Genomic DNA, 23002 nt, shown 5'->3' with positions numbered 1-23002 from the left:
TCTTGTATTCCGTTAACAGTATTTAACCAGGTCGTCTTCTTAAAAGAATCACAGACCTCTTTTTATATGACCGTTGCTTTGGTAGATTTCATCTTAGACATAGAAACCATTGAAACTGAATATCTCTGAACAGTATTTACTGTACCTTTTTCCAATCTTGATGTTCAGGGTAATGTACTAATTTTTGGTTTTACTACTTTTCAATGTGCAACTTCTTTCTTGTAACTGAAAGTTAACTTCAATAAAAACAAAAGGTAAAGTGGCTTTTTACCCTTTTAAATAGTGAACACATTTCAGTGTTCAGAGCAAGAGTTACGAAACATTATGTGTGGTGAAGATTTATTGTTGAAGCAAGGCTGATGCATGCTCACATAGTTTGAACATAAGTATGGCAGGCTCATTGTAATACTGCTAAAAAAAACATATTAATGCCTTTCTCTTCAGCATTTATACAAATATTTTAATGTGCACACCAACAGTCACTGGTTTGACGAGGTTAATGAGCTACTGGAGTTTGTGAGTGTACATTGGATGCGGAGAGTTAAAATACATTTTAAAATCGCTCCTCTGTCGCCCTTTGCTGGAAAAATAATCATAGGCATTCAAATAAATAAATGCTACTGTTGTTTTGTTTTTTTTACAAAAGAGACAAAAAGGAATGCAAGTCATTTCTTGTGATAATAAACGTCACACAAAGCAGTTTACATTCAGCTGCTTGAATGTGTACAAAAGGCACAGCATAGCACAATAGTTTGTTATACGTGCAGTGCTTACACTAACTTTACAAACTACATGTAGGATGTTATACAGTTAAAAAATAAATACATTAAGAATTAAATATCATTATACCCATACAAGAAAAAAAATGAGTAACTGCTGACCATATATGTATTATTCCTTACTACTGACATGTTAGTCTGCACATAATTGTCTAAAAGGGAACAGTTTGTACATGTAGTTGTTATTTCGGCTGTATTAAACATTGGAATTATTTAAGTATTCATTATGTTTATCATACTGTATTACTGAGAACAGAGAAACTTTTGAGATCCGAGCAGCAGCAATTCTGATTCCTACAAACAAGTCATGCACATAACATCTGCACATTCAGGTCAGGATGACTGACCTCTTTCAAGTATGAGTCGCATAACATATGAGTGAGTTTGGTTAACATTCATGAACTTAGGAGTGATTTGGACTACCTATGAAATAGGTCTGGCACATAATGTAGGTGAGGTTGAGCAGGATGGCAGGTGGAGTAAAAGGAGCCACTTTAGGAAAACTATCTCACCTTTAGGTCATTTTTTTCTGTCGCCCTTATTTTTTTTTTTATAAAGGCTCCTATTATGAAATCTCGAGCACATATCTCAGGTCCCTCTCTTTCTCCAGCTCCACTGCCTGCTCCTCAACAGTTCTTCAAACACTAGGACAGTCATGGTTTGTGCTTGAAATAGGCCTCCACTGCAGAGAGAACAGCAAAAGTTAGACAGAGATTGAGAAAAATAATCATCCAAATAATAATTTGACTACCTTCAATTTACCTGCATACTCCTGAGGAAGCATTGGTCTGTTGATAACAGTCTGTAATGCAGCGATCCAGTCTTTCCGATCCCCTTCAGTTTCACATGTAAATAGAAACCTCCTGTCTGGAGTCACTATAGTAATTCCAAACTGCCCATGGTAGCCCTGGGTGTTTGCCGGCAGGCCGGGAATCACAGTGTAGCTGTTTTCCTTACTTCCAATGAACACCTCACCGCGTGCATAGGCATCCTGGAAGCAGAGGGAGAAACAGACACAGCTTAATCGTATTGAAACTATTCATTTGTTTCATTAATGAATATAAAGACTAATTAGACTAATTAGATTAAATTATTGTGACTACTGTTTTGCATTAACATTACATTTAGTTGACACTTTTATCCAAAGCGACATACAAAAGGGAAACAATCAAGCGTGATAAGGGCATGTTAGTGCAGCAATAAGTACTGCTTGCATAGATGTCCAGTTGTTGGTAGTTCTGAAGAGCTGGGTCTTCATGAGTTTTTTGACGGTAGAGAGTGACATCCATGCTCTGGCAAAAAGTATGGACAGTGCATGAGTGACATCACCTATAGGTTTCAGAAGTGCCGTTTTGAAGCTCAAAATATGGCTTCATTACCCAGCTATGAAGGTTGCTGCGTGGTAGGAACTGGTAGGGAATTCCACCAACGGGGGAACAAGAGATGAGAAAAGATTGGATTGCCCTGAGCATACAGATGGCAGAGCCAGCCGTCATTCACTGGAGGAGCACAACGGTCAGAAGGTAACATATGCCTGTATAAAAGGCATTCAAGCAAGTGGGTGCAGACCACATTGGTACATTGAGCACCACAAACCAAACCACCAAAATCTAAATTTTTAACAAATTAAACACAGACTATCTGGATAGATAGTATTCTGGCTAAAGGGTAAATGTTTTCTGTTTTTTAGTGCGCTGCCCCAGTCTGATGCACAGTAGAGAAAAAGGCATAGCAACATCTGCTGGTCACAGTGTGTAACTTCAGCAGGTTCTTCATGTGCAGCTTTAATACCAGTGGATCTTTGAAGTACATGAGCCTCCTGTCATCCATCGTGAACCATCTCTTCTTGAAGCCCTCTGTGTGCTGTGGGACAGAAAAAGGAGAGAAAAGCTCAATTCATAGAGTTTCAAAGGGCAAATGCATAACTTGGGCTTTCGTGCTCTGCAAGACATCCTTATAGACTTTGCAAAGTACTTCCCTAACTTCTAAATCATGTTGTAGAAAAATATTTTATCAACACAAATGTTGCAGAAAAATAAAAATATATTACCTTCGGACCAGTCTTCTCCATGTAACCCTCCTTGATGTAGTTTCTGGTTAGCTTTGGCAACAGCTACACAAAAAAAGGAGCAAAAGTCAATGATAAAGAGTGTGTATGTACATGTACCATATGTGTGTGCGTGCATATACTCACATCAGATTGGGACGCTCCAGGAAAAGCCACCTGCAGGTAGTGAAACCTGGCTGCTCTGATGGCATTGAACCAGTCCACCATTTCCTTCAAGACAGGAAAAATCAAGAAGTTCAGTGACTCTCCCTGCAATATCATCTAACACGCCGCCATCTAATTAAGCTGTAGCACTATACACGGCACTCATTACTATCATTACTAGACTAAATGGATTTTCTAAATGGCATTTATGCTCAAAATGCTATTTGAAAAGCTCCTAGCCCAAGGAGGATGTCTCACAGTATTATTTATCTTCTCTATGAGCTTTGTGAAGCCTTTAGCTATTAAGGATTATACAAAAATTACCCACCAACGTGTAATAACAAACCATTTCCACCAGAGGGAAACACACACACACCACATGAAACATCCAACAGAGAGGCACCACACCTCACCTTTCCGTCCTCATGGTAAACAAAGATATTCCTAGTGCTGTTGTCCTTCAAATAGGTTATCTGCAGGCCGTGGGCAGTGCCGATTTTTATTGGTTGGAAAGTGGCATTCACGGTATTGATCTTCATTATCGCTTTAGGTTCTCTGGCCTGCAGGCAGGAAAGACATTTTTAGAAGAGATATACAGTCAGTGGTACAGTATATCCTTCTCAAAGTGCTCTAAATAGAAAATGGTGCACAACTACCATATATCAGTTATCAATGCATTATGGTCTATGAAAGTGCTATTCAGCTCTTTTCCCTCACTACTGTGTTTTGGAAAGTATTTTGAAATGCATTCATGTATCATGTATTTTCAAATGGGACTCTTCGATTTTTTAAATCTGCAGATTTCACCAGAGAAATCAGGACATTTCTAGAGAGAGTGTGACCAAATACAGATTGAGAAAAAAGATAGACCGAGGGAGAAAACACTTACATCATGCTTGTTGAAGTACTTCAAAACGCCTTCCCGTTCGGACAGAATAAATTTGCGGCTGAGGTACTGTCCGTTGTCTCTGCCTCGTTTCCATAGAAACCCCTCTCTGTACCCTGCCAGGAGTGAAACCACAAGGGTCCCATTACATTGACACAGAGCAAGAATGCAGAGAGAGAAAACAGTGGGAAAACACAGACTACACAAAATACTAAATAGTATTAGTAAAATTACGATTTTATTTAGATAAAGAAGCTATAAACACAACTGATATATTATTACTGTATAAAGTTGACTTGGATAACCTGTTAGCAAGTGGCCTAATTTACACATCCAGCAGATAAAGAGCAGCACGAGCAATCTTTTGGATTTGTGTTCCTGTCCACCCAAAGAAGTCCAATAATCACTCATGTTTTAGTTCTGTTTTAGGTCTTAACCAGCTCCTGAGAAAATATCAAGCTCTTAAATGCTCTACTGTGCTCGCTCGCTTTGTCGGTCTGCTGTTTGGTGTTGGGCAGAAAACTAAAAACGCTCAGTGGCTCTGTGGACCTGCAGGGACATGTACATTACATAAAGATCCATTTTTTATGAAAAGGAGGCAACTTCCTTCACTTAAATTACCCCCCACATTTTCTTTTAACCTGTACATCATTAAGGCACTAAAACAGTTATTTCAATTACTTGATCTATGCCAGGATGATGACACCACTGAAAGACTTGTGACTGTGTGTGTGTGTGTGTGTGTGCACACTTTTTAGCCTATGTGGTCACCGTTGTATGCAGCTCAGCAGTGGTGGGAGGAAGCACCACACCGCTTTTACGAGACATAAATAATTCAGTTTCAACTGATGGCTTCCTCTATAGGCCTGAACTGAACATTGAAATAAACTGTCTCCCTCTCAAACACATACGCCCAAATACATAAAGCCTTTTTGACTAACAATCACCAATGCATATTTGTATTTTATACTATCCAATTAATGCTGGAACAGGAATCAATCTATATTTCTATGCTTTATCATTTTTTAAAAACTTCTCAATAATATAGGATCTCAAACACATCCTCTTTCTTACACACTCACACCTAAATACACACCAACACAGAGCTTGTTGGCTCTGGTGCCTGTTCCTGTTCCTGACACTGGCCTCTCTGCCCATACCCAGCATGAGCCAACAGAAACAGCAAGAAATGCACTGTCATTGTCCTATGCACACACGGCCAACACACACACATACACACACACACACACACAGACACACACACACATGCACACACAAATTAACTAGCTAAATTACTTGTACTATAATAAACAGGATCTTTTTTCGTCCACATTTTTCATGTTTGTTTGTTTTGGCAAGTGACAACACTTGTTTGCAAAACCACAGAGCTACTTTTAGGCATTGTTCATTAGGTGTTATAACCGAAATAACCAAAACTGAAAAACTGTTGCAAGGTACTATTAGGTGTTATCAGTCGAGCAGCACTTTGTCACCGAAATAACCAAAACTGAAAAACCGTTGCAAGGTACTATTTTATTTTTTATTAGTATTAAGAGACTCTTATCACTTTGAAGCCTTCTCTTTTTTCAGTTTTTAGTTTAGTTATTATGATGAACCCCTGTGTGTTAAGATTAACGGCAATAAAACTTTGCTGTTTTCTTTCATTTACATGGAAATTTCATTAGATTTCATTATAGACACCTGTTAAACTCCTTCCCCTGAAACAAACTGTACAAGAAAAGACATTCTACTGAAAGTAATGAGTGCTAGTAAAGCGCTATGTGATCAAAAGCAAAGGACAGAGAAGATTTGAGAAAAACAGACATGTCAATTGCCAATTTCCTCTGGGAAATGGAGAAACACAAATTACAAAATGCTGACTGTTTGCCCTTGCTTCTTTGTACTGTAATAAAGTCGACATGGTGTATGCCACAGGCAGCAGTAAACTTTTAGTTGAGGAGCAATCACTTCATAAATGATTCAAGAGTCAGAAAGTTTTGTTCCACCTCTCGGGGGAGCTGGCAGGGGGTTCAGACTGTCCGCAACAACAACAGCATAGCACAGAGGAGGAGAATTCATGTACTCTTACAACGGGGTATCAAAGTTTTAAAAACTTTTTGGACCACGGCGTCCGTCTTTCCTCAGGTCCTCTACAGTACACACTGCTGCAAGTTTCCCCTGGCCAGCAATCAAGGAATAATATTATATAGAATGTTTGTACACAAAAGAGACCATTCTTCCTCCGGGGCGCAGACACACAGGCACATGCTCCAAAACCTCTGCACAGCACAACACAAGAGGCCATTGACGTCGAAGGAGACAGACAGAGAGACACAGAGAGTAAGAGTTTGACGGTCATGAGACCCTGATAATAGCGCTTTATCTCATCTACCTTAAAGAGAGATTTTGACTTTTCTTTTTTAAAACTGGAAATTTAACTTTAGCTTTTCACTTCACAGTAAAGGCACTCCTTAAAGTAAAACAAAAAGAGGAACTGTGTTGATTTTTATCATTATTTGTCTCCTACTCATGCTGACTATGGCTTGATTAACGTCTGTGTGAACTTGACTCTCAGGTTCACACAGAATTATATCGTTCCGTTAGAAATATGTATAGTATATGGTTTCCCAAGGACAGTAACAATATGATTATGTAATGAATGAGTACTTTACTTTGATACCTTAATAAGTATATTTTTACCGATAATACTTCTGTACTTTTATTTAAGTAGGATTTTTGGTGTCACACATCTCTCTATTTTGTAGTACAGTACACTGTTGTACTGTTGAAGGATCTAAATTCTTCTTCTTCAACTGTATATAATAGATATTACGAGATTTGAGACTGTTCAGAGATTATAATGACTCAATCTTAGCATCTGCACACTGGTCATCTTTCAGCGTGGCATTATTGATTTGAGCGTGATTAGTGTTTAGGTCAGTTCCACTTTTCCTCTTTTATTGAGGTGGTCGATTAGCCTCTGCCTAAGAGTCATTAGTGGCACACACAGGCACATGACTCAGCGCAAAAGGCAAAGACAAGGGTTTTGTTTAGCACATTTATGAGGAACTGAGCTTAGACCTGTAATAAAATTATACACATGAGAAAAAGGTGGGCGTAATTTTAAAAAAAGGGAAGATACATGGGTGCTCAAGGAGGACAGTAAGGGTGCTGATTTAATGTTGATTTAATTTGAATGATAGTTCAACATTTTGGAAATACACTTATTGGTTGTCTGTCCAACATGGTTGGCCTAGCGAGAGTGGAAGCAAGGGGAAACTATTACCTGAATTAATGAAGTAATTAAGTAATTATGTCAGTTTTCCACTAGCTATAACTACCTTTAATATTTCCCAAAGTATTGGGACTATTTCTTTAGGCGGAGGCAGCAAAGTGGGATATGAGATGAGGCTGTCTTTCCTTCCTGTGTCACTCTATATCTTGGATTTGGATCTGTTTCACCCAAGAATGTTGGTAATGATAAATGGATGATTCTGTTTCCCTTCTGAGCATTCATTCAATGCTGAATAGGTGGTGCTGTGTGAGAATTGGACAATTACTTGTTTTCCTGAGTAAGCGATTAGAAATATGACATGCCTGTGCACAAAACAGTACAGAGGTGTGTTTAATTCTTACCTGCCGAGTAGGGCTCCTGTTTCTCCACACACATAAACTCCTTCCTCTCGTACTTAGCTCGGATCCATTGTTCCCGCAGGAGCCTGTAGAACAGTTGGTGTTGACGTTTACTTCATGCTTGAGCTAATTTGCTGCAAACGTCTCATTGACTTACATAGATGTCGAGCCTTGGACTTGCATTTCATGCACACAATATCACTTGTTTCTTGTGTTGTTGTCATGTTCTTTGTTCATCTCGCACATCCATTTCTATTAGACGGATTTCTCCAGACTTTCTGTTCCTTCAATCATTATCTTTAACATCCACAAAGCATCATGCATAAACAAGCACCTTGTATGTGTATGCATTTTCAGCATACAAGTCACCTCATCTGCATTTCACCATATTCAACAAATCAGCATCACAGTAGTTAATGTATTCTTCCAGAGTGCTCCACATGTAATGGATTTACCCTTTTCTCTCTTCTTCCTTCGATCATCCTTTCATTTTGTACTGCCTAAACATTAACACATCACTGCTCCTAAACACCAAGTAGGTCCATTTTGAAATAAACTTCACAGCTCAATGTTTTGTTGTTATTTATATCAGTGGACGGTTAAGAAGAAACCCTCATAAACGGTTTCCTGTTCAAACTGCAGGAACTTGCCATTCTTATCAGTGAGGGGTTTCTACATGTTAGCATGGCTACCAAAAAAGGAACACTTGTTTCCTCTCTCCAATAATTGAAGTCCTGAAAGATGCTGACAGCAGTGTACAAATTCAGATCGGTTTGCAAAGTAGGTGATCGATTAATAATAGTGTATATGTTCTTGCAGCTACTAATAGATTTTACTTTAAAATTTGAATAAACATGTTTTTCTACAAAGTCATTCCATCCTGGTCTGCCTTTAAGACAACTATCACAAAGTCATTCCATCCTGGTCTGCCTTTAAGACAACTATCATGGCTGTGCAAAAATCAGGAGAAAAAAAAGGATGAACGAAAAAAGACATTTTTACAATATCCATCTGAGCTGCATGTGTGCACTAATCACACCTACACAATGGTAGGAGAAACATTTGGATCGGACAAGAGGACGGAAGACGCATCACTTACGTGCAGTCTTTGTGTGTGGGACAGTAGAAGAAGGCAGGAACTATCTGTTCATATTTGGCCTTGGCAGCATTGTTACCCACAGAGTCCATAAACTACAGAGGGGAGGATGAGAAACATTTGATGTTTATAAGTGATATCTGTGTGTGTGTGTGTGTATTTGGTTGACGAGGCAGTTTAAATGCACACAAATATAATGAGGTGCTTGTAGCTCAGCATTTGTGTGTCTGACATTTTGTCCAGAAGAAGACGTTGCTCTTGTTATGGCTGCTTCTTTTCTGTGTGTCTTTGTACTTTACACAGAAAACACAGCTCGGCATGCATTAGCACACAGCTGGGAAACTACAGATCACACACACAAAACAAGGAAGAGTCAGAGAAAAGGAAGACAGTAGGCATACACAAACAACACACCACAAACCCTCTTTTGTTGCACGCATTCACACAAACACACAGTGGACAGCAGCATGATATGGTTAATGAAAATACATCATTGTTTTTACCTCATTCTTCAAAGTTATTTTGATACTACACTGACGTGTAATCAGGTGAATGTCGTCATTCACACTCTGCACCATACGCCCATTCTCGCATTATGTAACTTTGTGCTCTGGGTATGATCACCCGTGAGAAGAACGTAACATTTTAGTGCACTAAGTCACATACCACCATTATTTATCATATTTTATGGAGAAAATGTTTTCTGGTTTTCCCTCGGATGTTCTCCGACTGCTCCACCTCAACTCTCTAATTTACAGTTTCCTCATGGACAGTGAAGTAAACTGCTGCAAACTATAGCTGCTGTTTTGTTTGTAAGCCATGTTGTGAGCTCAGAGCACCGGCGGAGTGTTATTAGTTTGTGAAATACCAAAAATAAAGTTCAAATAATAATAATAATGTCAACTAGAACTGGTTGACAATGTATATGTTACATTACTTAACATGTTAAAGAACATAATAATAAATAAATAATATAATACATTTGAAATATTCTTATATTTAGTTATTTGCTTAATAGACCAGCCTTCTGTGCATAGTCATAGCAGTGCAAAGTCCACACAGAAAAGGTCAATTTTTGTTCCAGTTCAAAAATTCACTATATTTGCTGCCACCTCCCAAATCTGTGAATTTTTTCCCCTCTAAAAGTTGGCATCTGTCTTTTAAAAAAAAAATCCCATTAACGGTCAGGCTGTAATGTAAAGTGAGTGTTCGCTTTTGAGAGTCCCGGGATTCAGCACACTCACCCAGACAGACACACACACCAACACCCTCACACACACAAACACAAAGATACTGGTTATATATGCCAGCTGCTGGCTCATGCCTTTCAGGCCGTGCTCAATTGAGACAGATGACTTGTCTTATTCTTCCAAGCAGGGATGCAGGGGCAGAGCAGCAGGCAGAGAGAGGGTGAGGCCAGAGGCTGCGACGTTACTGCAAACCACGTTTCAGGCTCTAATGGATGGCTGAACTTCTCTAACAAAACACAGGGCTTTCTACTTTGGTCAGCATTTGTTTGAATAAAACTCATCTGATACTTTACATACACACCACACAGGAACTCTCACCTCCACCTCAGAAGAGCTCCAAGGATCCAGCAGAATGGATTTCACCTTGCTTATCTGAGCAATGTTTCTATGGAGGCCTGAGCAGCTGTGACACACAAACACACCCAGGGTGTAAGACGCCCACTCTGGATCTGCAACACAGCATAAAGACACATGCAGATTAGAGCTATCAACTCTTAAATAAATCACCAACTCCTTAGGTTGATCTGCATTATAGAAAAAATGTCCAAATTCTCTGATTTTAGCATCTCAAATGTGACTGTGAACTGAATGACTTTGAGTTGTTTGCAAAACAAAACATTTGACGACATCATGAGTGATCAACATTGACATTTTATGGACCAAACAACTAATTGATTTATTGAGAAAACGATCAACAGACTTATACACTTATATTTTTTATATGTATGCTGAAAAATAAAAGGGTATCCATTTTCCGTGCAGGAAGCAGGTCACCCAAAGTGCTGTGAGCTTTTCTCCATGACCTACATTTAACAACTCAGTCCACATCCTCAGAGTGAACATCAAACACAGATGATCAATATCTGAGTGAAAATTATGTCAACCATGAGCTCGATCGTGTTTAGGTTTGTGTGAGGGCAGACTGGGTGTTTCCTTTGCATTTTACAGTGAGAGGAGACTCAGCACCACTGATGCCTCACCTTAAATCACCCCGGCAAGGTAGTGTTCCATAATTTTTGCCCAGACACAAACACTACAAAAGGTCTCCTTTAATACAGTATTTACACAACAGCAGCCCACATTTATTGTACATTGTTACTGCAACGCCTGCTTAGACATTTTTTTTTTCCTGTGGGTCAAATACATATGAATTGCTCAGAGACAGGAATGTTTACATATATGCATATATCATGTTACTGTTGAGAGAAAAATGCGGTGCTCTTAAAATAGTGAAAGTGTAAGTTTCGAACCTCCCACATTTCTTTGATAGGAGAGTGTGCAATTTCAATTTCACCATGGCTTTTGTTTGTTTATTTTCTCTTTTTGAAAGCCAAGAAGTAAAGAACAAGACGGATTATTTTATTATGACAAGATACAGTATGCTGATAAACTTAAATTCAGGTTTGTGAACAGATACAGTACAGGCAGAAACTGCAGCATCTGAGTGAATGACTACACACACTGTACCCACACAGCACCTCCTACACTTCAAACCCTCATTCTCGGAATGCATAGTTAGAGCTGCCATGGTGGTTATATTTTCAAAAGGGTCAGAGAACAGGGACAGCGTGAAGTAGTTTGTATCAGCACGCTGTGGTCAAGACTAAAGAAACACTGGCTGAAAAAAAAAAGCGTGAGAAAAAAATGACTTCCTTGTGCATAATCACAAAGCTGCACACTTGTAAGACTGCATCTGTAGACAAGAGACAAGAGGCTGATGTGTAGTTAGCCACTCCCATCCTCTCTGTATTGTATGGACGTGTAGTCTGCAGTCTGCAGTCTTTTCTCAAGCAAAATAAGAAAAGAAGAAAAAAGCCAAACATTCTCTGGTTTCAGCTTTTCTAATGAGAGGATTTGCTGCTGCTGTATACTATCAGTGTCTTACAAGACATTTAAGATGCCGTGTAAGGTTCTGGGAAATTTTCACCCTTTATTTTTACATATCAAAAAACAAATTGGGATTAACCGGGAAAATACCAGCCATATTAATTATAATAAAGAAAAGGCATCATTTAAGAGACCTGGGTGAATGCACTTGAAGAGAGATGATTGAGTTACATCTTTATGGGCTCATCTCATTTCACACTGGAGCTCCAGAATTTCAACATATTGAATAGTAATTTTGAAAATCCTTCCTTTGTGAACCAGCAAACTGCCAAAAAAAAAAGTACAACATAATCAGTGTATAATAATCATAATCATAATCAAACCTTTCTGACGTTTTACTGTAGAAGAGCCTTACTTCACTGATCACACCTGTTTGCCATGTACACTGCACATTTGATAAGCCCAAACCCACAACGTGTATGTAACTATCAGGGTGTGTACATGCAACAGGAAAGATGACTACAACAACACAAAATGTGTACTTCACCTCGGAATAAGAATATTTACGATATTAAATGTAAGCTGTAAAACACGTTTTAACCAAAATATCGCTCTGGATTGGAATAAAAACTAATTATGGTCGACGTGAGTGACTTATTTAGAAAGTTATGCATGAAAACTGAAGCCTGTGAAATATATACAGCTGCCTTTACATTATTTAGTTGCTCTTTTATTAGAGTCTGCAAGAAATCCATTGGTCTCTTCATTATGTCAACTCTTTCATATTTCATAACCATGCCCAGACCACATCATGACCGTCTGAGAAAGGGGAAACTCCACGACCTTGCAGATTTTCGCGAAAGACAACTGTTAAATTACGCTTTATGTAGTTGATTATCTGTCGTTTATAATAACTCGTAGGGATACCAGAAGAAGTAGGATGTTCATATAATGTGAAATGAAAAAAAAAATGTCATTAAAATGTGTCCAGCATCTGTCAGTGATTCCACTCCAGCCTACCTGCAGCTCCGCAGTCGGCACAGTTTCCATTTCCAGGTTTCCTCAGAAGCTGTTTCAAACGCTGTCTGGTCTTTTCTTGATCCGAAGTCATCGTCGTGCAAAGGACTCTCCCCAGACGTCTGCTCAAAGGCTGAAGACCTCAAACTCTCATGCATCGAAAGTGAAGATTGGAGCCGGGGCGCGCTGGACTATTTGTGCAAGCGCGACGCATCTGAAGAACTAACGACAAGGCTGTAATTTTAGGTGGAGGGTGGCTGAATAGTGGAGCACTGGCGAGTCTAGTGAGTATACTTGGGGAGGGGAGGGGGAAACATACAGATGCAACAATTAAAGAATTTAAATCTTCTCTCTGTACCTCACTTGAGTGAGTAAGTGAGTGAGTGAGACCCCCAGTGGTCAGTAGGAAACGCGCTCACAATACAGACTGCGAATACACAGTATACCCCCTCAATGCTTCCTTCACTATTCAACCACTTAGAAGAAATATTGAACATATATGACACTGGATCTCAAGCTTTCTTCTCATTTGACCTGAAAACACACGGTTTGTGGACTGGCCTAATTGTTGGGAAAGTTTTTAATTACTTGATGTTTTTTTTTCTCTAATTTAATCCTCCTTCACTGCTCATGGACCCATTACTATGTCCAAAAAAATTGTCCCATTTAACAAAGAAATGTACACACTCTACCACCAGACTCGCACACTATGCTCTGCTTCTAATTGTGATGCAGATTATTATTGAATTCCTGCCGTTTTAAATATTTTTCTGTCAAAAAATAAACAATTATACAGGGTTCATCTGGGTGTTTAGATTAGACCTGTACTCAGGTTAAAAGGTGGGCAGAGGTTCATTTGGTTTTTGTTTTTTTTTGTGAGGTACAAGTCACAAAACAGTGGGTGTGCAGAGCCTTTAAAAACAGCACTATGATCCGTATGCTGTCTCACTGGCACACTTAAATGGAACAGAGGCATCATTAAAAGGTAATAATTATATCACTCACTACTGTGTAACACAGCAGCACAGACGTAATAGAAAATGTACATACTTAAAAGGTCTTATGAATTACATTGTATCTATATTTTATTACTGGTTTTGTCCACCATCTGTGTTACCACAGAATAATGTACATACATACCTGTATCTAGAATTGTTTTAGCCTTCTGGCCTTCAAAATTAAATATGAGGATACATGGTTCTTTGTGCTAAATGTTCCTTTAGTTGCCTGTCACAGTTTAAAAACATGTTCAGAGAAATTAAAGCGTTAAATATACTCCATGTATTACTCCCCTTCCCTGTGTTTCTAGTTGATATTCATTTAAAAGTACGCCAAACATGTTAACAGCAAAGACCTCTCAGAATCTTGACTAGACTCCCATTCTGTTCGTGTTTCAGTGTTTTTATTTTTTTCAAAACGTCTAAAAATTCAGTATGTGGTAAAAAGAAGTCACATTAAAAAAAAAAAAGAAACATTTGTAGATCTTAGTGGACTCCAAACGCAACATAAACACAGAACCAGCTTTTTAGGATCAACTTTACACAAAATATGAAAAAAAAAGAAAAACTCACATTTGCACAAAAAAACATGTAGGCATGTGTTTTGTTGGCTACAATGCAGATGATTTAATTTCTGATGAGTCCACGAGGCCTGGGAAAACAGGAACTGCTGTTGCTCAGAGAGACTATCTAAGAGATCAGGAGGGAGGAAACTCGTCTATCTGGAGGAGTTAGAGCTGGAACGAGAGCGGTGACGCCTGCGGCCGGGAGATCTGGAGCGAGATCGGCGGCGTGCTGGGGAGCGTCTCCTTGGGGAGCGGGACCTGTGAGGACACAAACATTTTTTTAAAAAGGCGGGAAAAAAAGCTCTTGTGGTGGGAAGGCAGGAAGAATGAGCAACCAAAATGTACCTTCTTCTCATGCGCGGTGGACTGCGGCGCCACATAGGTGGTGGTGGGGGCATTCTGCGTGGTGGAGAAGGTCTTCGAGGTGGAGGCCGGACTCGTTGAGCAAGCACAGCAGATGCAGTGATTTCCTGTCCATCAATCTGACCTATCAATACCAAAATTATATAATAATTATTTAACATGTATGTCCACAGTAATCCTTTTTTTTTTTTTAAGCAAACACTCTACGGCCTACCTCCATCCATGTACTTGAGGGCCTTCTGAGCCTCATCAGGAGTCTCAAACTCCACATAGGCATAACCCCTGGACAGGTGTGGGTGGAGCCTGTCCATTGGCATTTCAACCATTTTGATTTTTCCATAAGTGGAAAAGATTTCCTGGATGTGGTCCTGTGCCAAAAAAACAAACATAGTACAGGTTCACCAAAAACTTTCAGAGGAATCTTTCTGAGTTTCTGAACATTGTTCATTTATGTGAGGTTTCGGATGTAGTGGCATAAACTTAAGTCAAGTTAAAATAAAATACTCATGTGTTGTGAAATTTCTCAACTGACCTTAGTGACATTCCTGGTCAGCCGCCCTAAATGGACTTTAGTTGGTTTGGGGCTTGGGCTTCTTTTTCTTCGCTCCTTGTCATCTCCCCTTTTCTGTGTTTTGGACCTGCAGAATCACACCAAAACACTGATTAACCTCGTCATGTACAAAACAAGTGGACGCTAAACCCCTGAAACCCAACCACGCATGTCTCTATCGCATCATGGCCGTGACGCTGTTTTGGTTCGTCCTCCATGCAACTTCAAATCCCACCAGGAGCTTTCAGAGGCAGAAGTTTAAGCCTACCAGACTTCCTTTCTAAGATTTGGTCTTTTTCACGGGGTGTTTTGAAATTGACCGGATTCTCTATGCCGTTTCTGTGTCTGGCTGCTCGCACCTTTCCATAGAACAGTCACGTATTTCTGAAACGGACTGCAGTGGGGTTTCAAACATTGACTAGAATAGCCACTTATAGCTCCAGCGGCCATGGCGCACACGGAAAGCGTCTCATCCAGTGGAATTCGAGGGTAAGACATCGCAGTGTATAAATATTACGCAAGTGACTTACGCTGAGCGGGAGCGGCGGCGGTTGTCATGGCGTCTACGGCTGGGGCTGGGGGAGCCTGAGGAGCTGGAGGAGGAGGAGGAACGAGAGCTTGAAGATCCAGAGCGGCTGGAACCAGATGAGCTGGATCCACTTGAGGAACCTGAGCTGGAACCTGAGCTGCTGCTTGAAGTAGAGCTAGATCTGGACCTGGTCATGTTCAAAACAAAGACACACATTATAGGTAGGAAAATACACATATTTAAGAGAAATGATAACTTAACAGGGTAACTTAGAAAACAAACCTGCTGCTGCTGCTGCCAGTAGAAGCACTGCGGCGTTTCCTCACTTTCTCCCGTCCTCTCTCCTTGTCTCCTTCCTTGGCACCAGTCTTTTCTTTGCCTCTGTCTTTTGTTTTTTCCTCCTCCTTCCGCTTTGTGGGTGATGGTGCCCTGAAGTCATAGACAACAATGTTACTTTGAGATCATCATATATATATATTGAGAATGGTGTAGGGCAGCAACAAAAATATATATATATATTGTCAGTTAACCATAACTTTTATGACTTAACATTTAGTCTATAAAATGTCAGAATTAGTGGGAATTGCATGTCACGATTACCAAAATAATGTCTTCAGATGGCCATTTTGTCTTCCCAACAGCCCAAAACTCAAAAGATATTTACATTACTATGACACCAAAGAGGATTTGCTACAAGGCAGCTCCCAAACGGTAAGTGAGATAGTAAGTGATAGCAAGAAAACAAAACTTTAACCCTATACACCTATACAATATCCTATTTTAACACTATACACACACAAGTATAAATAGCAGTTAAATAAAACCAGTAACAGTGAACTATGCAATATGTAAATCTAAAACCTTATAAAGAGTCTTTGAGAGACTGTACATAGACAATACACAGATTATTAATCGATTAATCATTTCAGTCATTTATCAGAATTTGTCCCAACAATTTCGATTAATCGATGAGTTTCGGAACTATACTGAAAACATAATGAACAAATCAAATCAATTTTATTTGTATAGCCCAAAGTCACAAAATACATTTGCCTCAGAGGGCTTTACAATCTGTACATGAGCCATAATGTGCTTGTTACAATAAATGCACAAACTAAACCATAAAACACGTTTATCGGAGCTTAAGCCTCGGAAATGTTGCAGGAATTTACACGACTAACGTTATACGCATTGAAAATAACAACAATAAATATTTAGAAACGTATAATTTATTACCACTACAGTTATCTGTGCAAACAAATATCTCAGAGACGACTGTGCGCTCGGACACGCGCCGCCATTGATTTTCATTTCCCCGAGAGCGGCTCGGCTGCTGCCGTTTAACGGTCACTGCTCGACACACGAAGCGCTAAAGCGGCGATAAAACGTGCCACCGTTTTTTCGTGCACCATAAAATATACATTAGAGGTACAACTGGCTCGACTGCAACCCGGTAAGACGCTTAAACTTACATGTTTTTGTTCACAGAGATGATTTCGCTTCAGCAACTTTGCTTGGGGGCCTGAGAAAAACGTCGCGCGGCGATGATGACGATGACGACGACGATGACGACGAAGCGGAAGTTGCGTAGCAACCCGAGCGCCGCTCTTCTCTTTATTTATGTTGTTGTCGGTTAATTAAAAAAATAAATAAAAAAAGTGATTGTGTGTGTGCATGGCGGCGTCGTAGCTATGCGAGGACGAAATGTTTAATCGCGGCAACGTTACGTGAAATGATTTAACCGAGCTGGAAACACGAATCGACTCTTCACTCTCAAAAAAAAAAAAGGTGAGCTTGACAACGGTTGCCGTGCTAGCTGTTAGCTCTGCCAACATCTGTTAGTTACAGGTGAACGTAAGGTGACGGCGCCAAACATTATAATGATATAATATATATATAATAATACATACTTGTGCTTATGATAACCACTTACCACCTCGCTTTGTGACGATAACAAAAGCGCCGATAGAAAAAAAAAAAACGAAGTAGTACATTTTCATGTGCTGGTCGATATATATTATTTTATAATCTTCTTGTTCTACGTAGGTAAGATAGTGTGATCACTGGTCGAGTTACGGAGTTTTATTGTCATTTCAACTGTATCAGGGAACCATTTTCAACCTTTTTCAGCCATTGGACGAGAGACAAACAGAACAGAGACCCCCCTACATGTGTCACATTTTAAACCTGGCTTATAATAACTTTTATATTTACTTTATTCACCGTTTATGTCACCTTATTAACCTATTTATATCAGAATCAGAAATACTCTGATATTGTTTTTGTTACAATACTCCAGTATACAAACAAATAAAAACAACATATGTAAACAAGTAAGTTTTTTTTTTACATTCATTTATTTAATGGGACAATGTACAGTATTAAACATAAACGATTACATTTGATGTACTGCACCAGAGTTAGCTCACAGCTATTTTTCATCTGCAGTCCGTTCGGCAGACACAATTATAACATATTACAGCACAGTAAGAAACAGTGCAAAGCAAAAAAACACAGAGGACAGATAATACAAAATACAAAGTTACACACAATAGCACATAACATACACCCACAATGTCAGTGGCTGTAGAGCTAAGTAAGCAGGCAGATGTAGGGTTTGCAGAGGGAGGGATGATGTATATGATGATTATATGCTGGGTTATTAGCCTACATGTGTTTATGATTGATAAAACACTCAGGCATAATGGAATCATTTATAAATAATATATACATAGTAATAGTTTTTGTCAAAAGAAGGTTCTATTGCATGTTAATGCTTGCAGTTTACTCGTTATCATTTTTGTTAATTATTATGACAAAAAATTGGCAGACCCCCTGAAGTACCTCTGCAGACCCCCTAGGGGCCACGGCCCCCTGGTTGAAGACCCCTGAACTATATACACAGTACACAGTGAATTAAGACAGGACCACATAAACATACAGTGCTACAAATACGTCTTACAATTTGACAAGAAACACGGGTAGCATAGCAGACTAGTAGGTTTGCAAAATTCCAGGAATTTTCAAAGTTGTAAACTTTCCATGGGAATTATCGGGAATGTATGGGAATAAATGGGAATTTACTAAATTGAAGTTTTGGCCCTTAAACAGATTTCATGCAAGTACCCTTGATTTAACCCAATAAAATAATTAAAACTTGATAAAGTTCTACTAACAGATAAATCTGGTGAAATGTCATGTTTTGTTTTGTTTTTTGTATTTTGTATGATACAGATCACTAAAATTACCCCAAATTTTCAGTTAATTCCCATATATATTTGCAGAAATTTCCATAATTCCTATGGAGTTTCCTATTTGGAATATTTCCAAGATTCCTCAGCTTAACTTCCCATGGAAAGTTTCCATCCCTTTGCAATTCTACAGACTAGGCTTTTTATGTACATGTGTGTATGTTTGTACATGTGCTACATATGGATATATACAGGATGGCTGTATTAGGTATACACAGTAGAGAGGTAGATGTTGAATAAAAAGAGTAAAGAGTAGCAGCAGATAGAAGGTGCATGTGTGCATGGATATAGGTGCAAATTTACATTTTACTGTTGTGTAACAGTTCCCCATCCTGGCAGCGTTGGTCCTTAAACTTTCTTTCAGAAGGTAGCAGGGAGAAGAGAACATGGGAGGGGTGTGTTGGATCATCCACAATGCTTCTAGACTAGACTTAGACTACTTCTTGGCATGACATGATGAAGTAATATGTTGTTATACCAAGAAAAGTGTGTTATAAGAACAAGGAAATTGGCACTTTATTTGATCGCTGAAGGCAAATTCTTGTGTTGCAGCAGCAAAGTAAAAACAGGGAAAATGTTGCATAACTGGTGTTTTTGACATGCTAGAAAACATCTACAGCACCACGAAACGACCCAGTATCGAACGTACACCAAGTGTTAATTACAGTTGTATTGTATTTTATTTATTTTGTATTGTGTTTTTTTTTTTTTTTTCTAGCAAGTAACAGCCAAACTCACACTTCCTTTGGAGTGAGAGACCATGGGCCGGCTGGATGATGCCGCCAAACACAAAGTGGTGGAGCTGCGGAAGGCAGGCCTGAGTTTCCGTAAGATCAAAGCTGTGCTGGAGCTGGAGAACATCAAGGTTTCTGCCCAGGCCATCTACCTGTTCCTGAGGGAGTTTCAAGGGAGGCCGCCAGGGAGGGTCCGACCTGTGGAGGCTGGAAGCATCACATCATCAGCTCAGGTGCAGCCACGAGCTGGGGCAATACAAGAGGGTTGGAGTAACATTCATCTCCAAAACCTTCTGCGGGAGGCATCTCACCATGCGGGCTTCACAGCAGCAGCAAACTTTGCCAAACAGACTTCCACAAATCTGGATACTGATGCAAAGCCTTCTGGGTCTGGGGAGGCCAGCAGAGGTAACAGGCCAGAACAGCAACATGAGGGAGATAAGGAAGAAAATGACATCCAGATTGTTAGTGTCACCTCCCTTGCACAGAACAACCAACAAAGAAGTCCTCAGTCAACTGTAACAAGGACAGAGGCAAGTGCAGTGTCTTCCACACTAACAGCTTCAGGAGCACTCATGAGGAGGAGAGTCACACCTTCTCCAGCCACCAATTCAATGCTGGCAGCTCGGAAAAGGCTTTTGGATAAAGCCCTGTCGCACAGGATGAAGGTACTCATCAAAATCCAGTTGTTAGGTCTGTAGTTGTTGCTTACAATGGCACAAGAGCTGTATAATGTGTCGAATATCACTTTCAGTCTTAACTTGTATTGCTGTTCAACAGTCATTCCACCAGATGGCATCATTGTTGAGGAGAGATAACTCGAGTGTCCACGGTGCTGATTTGAGAAGTACTGTGCCACAACCGCCTGAAACTTATGATCTGACTACTGAAAAGGTGAGAGCAAATGACAGACTGCAGGCCACAGTAGAGAACACACCAGCAGCTAGCTGATACAAGTTTGTATTCTAACATATGTCCTCACCCAACTCTGTGAGATTGACCAATGTAACATATATACAACATGTTATGTTAATAAAATTGTACTATAATCTCATATTTTTTTTACTATTTTCTATTCTGTTACGTTGCACAGACTGTTATGGAAGATCAGTCTGGAGGAGGCAGCGTCCCCAGGCGTTTTCTGACACAGAGACCAGGTCCGTCTGTCCGTTCCCTTCACCCTCTCCCTCGGGTTGGTGTTCGCCTTACTAACCGATCACCATCTTCTCTAACATCCTCGGCTCCTGGGCTTAACGCCATCCGACTACAGCCCCCTGGAGGCCAGGGCACCACTCGTAATGAGGGGAACCCAAGCCCCCAACAGGCTGTCCAGGACACCAGAGGGAGAGTTGGTCTGCAGGATCAGATTCAGACCCTGGGCTCTGAGGTGCGTAGCTTGGGTCTTGCAGTGAAGATGCTGGTGGAGCAGCAATGCCGCCTTGAGAGGGAGCAAGCGCAGCAGACGCACATTCAGAAGCAGATACTCAGCACTCTACAGAGTTTTGCCTCCAAACTGGGACATTGTAGCAGTGTTCAACAGCAGCAGCACAACAAAACTCCATCACCTTCTGATTTGCCAACGGATTCTACAGCAACTTCCTTCAGCCAAGACACATTCAACTTCAGTCAACTCACATATACTCAGTGCAGCCAAACAGAGCAAGGCTACAACTCTTTAGAGAGTTTAGAAAATGTAGAGGCCTTTAAACTGCCAGGACTTAGCCCTTCTAGCATGAATGGGTTTCTACCATGTAGCAATGCTGAAAGTCTCCCTCTTACTCACACTCCCCCTCAAACACAGCCTTATACAGCCACATACCCACAACAAAACAGTCAAACACTTGTGCCACCCTACTCACAGTCCTATGTCTCTACATACAACCAGTCACATTCCCAGACATTCAGAGGATCAGAGAGTAAAACATCTGATTTCCCAAGCAGCTGTTCAGCAAGGACTCTCCAGGACTGCAGCGTGTCCACCCAACCACTGGATCAACAGATTAATATTATTAAAGTGGAAGGACCATAGAGGGCTTCAGACGCAAACACAGTGTGTTTTGGAAATTAAGGGCTTAAATGTGATCATGGAGTGGCTTTGGAATGATTATTTAAGACACGTGTTTTTTTACAGTGAACACTGTAGCATTTTTAGATCAATTTATTTTACTTCCAGCGTACATTTTAAAAGAACAGCAATAGAATATAGGGATTACAGTGCTTTAGTAAAATTATTTGTCTTTACTATCAGCAATGATTACAAAATTAGACAAAGTGATATCTTACATGCAGGCACTTTGGTATAATAAAAGACACTTCTTGTTTATTTTGTATCTATGATTTTTTGTATCACCAGGAGTGGCATTACAAACTGTTAGTTTACATACCTCTATGCCAACTGATTAAAAAAAATAAAGACTGCTCAAACCTTTGTGAATTTTAGAGTTCTATTGTTTCACCCTGATTTCCTTATTTAATCAAAACCATTATTTTTTAAGTAACAGGTGCAGGTTTATCAATTCAATATACTCTAAAAAAAACGTATGGAGGTGCAAAAGTGTGTGAACCCTGAGATACATTGGTTAAAACAAGCAGTTAAGTAGAATCTGGTAGGACAAATTGGTGGCTAAATTAACCACTGAAATGGACCAATAACATCAGAGATGTTTGGGGACGAAATTGTCTGGCGGTAGCTGTGAAGTCGTCTCAAAAATATTTAAGCTTCATTGTTCCAACCTGAGGCAGATCATCTACAAATGGAGAGCGCTAAAAAAAGACTACAACTCCGCCTAGAAGTGGATGACCTTCTAAAATATTAACAAGAGACACAAGAACATTGGTAATGGCAAATATCCTTCAACGTAGATGTGAGAGACTGATGAGTCACTATAGAAACCGTTTGGTTGAGGTTAGGAGTTGCAATATCCTATTAACTGAAGGTTCACATACTTTTGTACCCATGAAATCTGATTGTTTCTTAAATCAACCCCTTTTTTCAAAATAAAGAATGACGAAATAATCATTGGAATGTCAGTATTGTGAATTGGGGTATAACTTAACATTAAACATTACTAATTTTGGACAAGTCCAGAAAAACAACACAAGTGTTAGCCTCATAACGTAAAAAAAAAAAAGGTCTGCTAAAATAAAGGTGGTCATGTTTGGTGTTACTTCGACATTTATTTTGACATTCTCAAGACAATTGGTGTGTGCAACAAGAGAGTTGCACACACTCTCAAGCAATGAAACGTGAAAAACACAAAAGAGACATAGTGTCTAATCAAATAGTGTAACTTTTTAGTCAGCAAATACTA

The 23002-nt window shown here is 39.7% G+C and overlaps 3 protein-coding genes across 6 annotated transcripts; 1 reads left to right on the top strand and 2 right to left on the bottom strand.

Annotated features, from left to right (window-relative positions):
* Positions 1 to 73: 73 nt before the first annotated feature.
* On the bottom strand, positions 74 to 13015 carry LOC104933648 (arf-GAP with dual PH domain-containing protein 1). Of its 2 annotated transcripts, XM_010749150.3 has the most exons (11): positions 12704 to 13015; positions 10175 to 10305; positions 8610 to 8701; positions 7514 to 7596; positions 3881 to 3993; positions 3405 to 3551; positions 2974 to 3057; positions 2830 to 2892; positions 2571 to 2642; positions 1542 to 1770; positions 74 to 1461 (listed from the first exon to the last, which is right to left on the bottom strand). In XM_010749150.3, exons 1-11 carry the CDS (start codon positions 12792 to 12794, stop codon positions 1433 to 1435), a joined length of 1134 nt encoding a protein of 377 aa, XP_010747452.2. In that variant the 5' UTR covers positions 12795 to 13015; the 3' UTR covers positions 74 to 1432. The 2 variants fall into 2 exon arrangements, with proteins under 2 accessions (XP_010747452.2, XP_027141407.1); XM_027285606.1 differs by lacking the exons at positions 8610 to 8701; positions 10175 to 10305; positions 12704 to 13015 and adding an exon at positions 7692 to 8374.
* A 1065-nt stretch (positions 13016 to 14080) lies between these two features.
* On the bottom strand, positions 14081 to 17296 carry rnps1 (RNA binding protein S1, serine-rich domain). Its single transcript, XM_010749149.3, has 7 exons — positions 17179 to 17296; positions 15989 to 16135; positions 15708 to 15893; positions 15160 to 15265; positions 14842 to 14995; positions 14610 to 14751; positions 14081 to 14522 (listed from the first exon to the last, which is right to left on the bottom strand). Coding segments are annotated over exons 1-7 (843 nt in total). The 5' UTR covers positions 17181 to 17296; the 3' UTR covers positions 14081 to 14416.
* Positions 17010 to 21833, top strand: LOC104933646 (hypothetical protein). Of its 3 annotated transcripts, none has more exons than XM_027285644.1 (4): positions 17010 to 17159; positions 19676 to 20359; positions 20472 to 20585; positions 20785 to 21833. In XM_027285644.1, exons 2-4 carry the CDS (start codon positions 19718 to 19720, stop codon positions 21718 to 21720), a joined length of 1692 nt encoding a protein of 563 aa, XP_027141445.1. In that variant the 5' UTR covers positions 17010 to 17159; positions 19676 to 19717; the 3' UTR covers positions 21721 to 21833. The 3 variants fall into 3 exon arrangements, with proteins under 3 accessions (XP_027141445.1, XP_010747450.2, XP_027141446.1); XM_010749148.3 differs by lacking the exon at positions 17010 to 17159 and adding an exon at positions 17356 to 17494; XM_027285645.1 differs by lacking the exon at positions 17010 to 17159 and adding an exon at positions 17384 to 17491 and having other exon boundaries at positions 19674 to 20359.
* The last annotated feature ends 1169 nt before the right edge of the window (positions 21834 to 23002 follow it).

Source organism: Larimichthys crocea, chromosome XII (genome assembly GCF_000972845.2).
Source record: "Larimichthys crocea isolate SSNF chromosome XII, L_crocea_2.0, whole genome shotgun sequence".
Classification (NCBI taxonomy): Eukaryota; Metazoa; Chordata; class Actinopteri; family Sciaenidae; genus Larimichthys; species Larimichthys crocea.
Note: the sequence above shows the minus strand (reverse complement) of the source record. Positions and strands in the feature narration are given on the sequence as shown.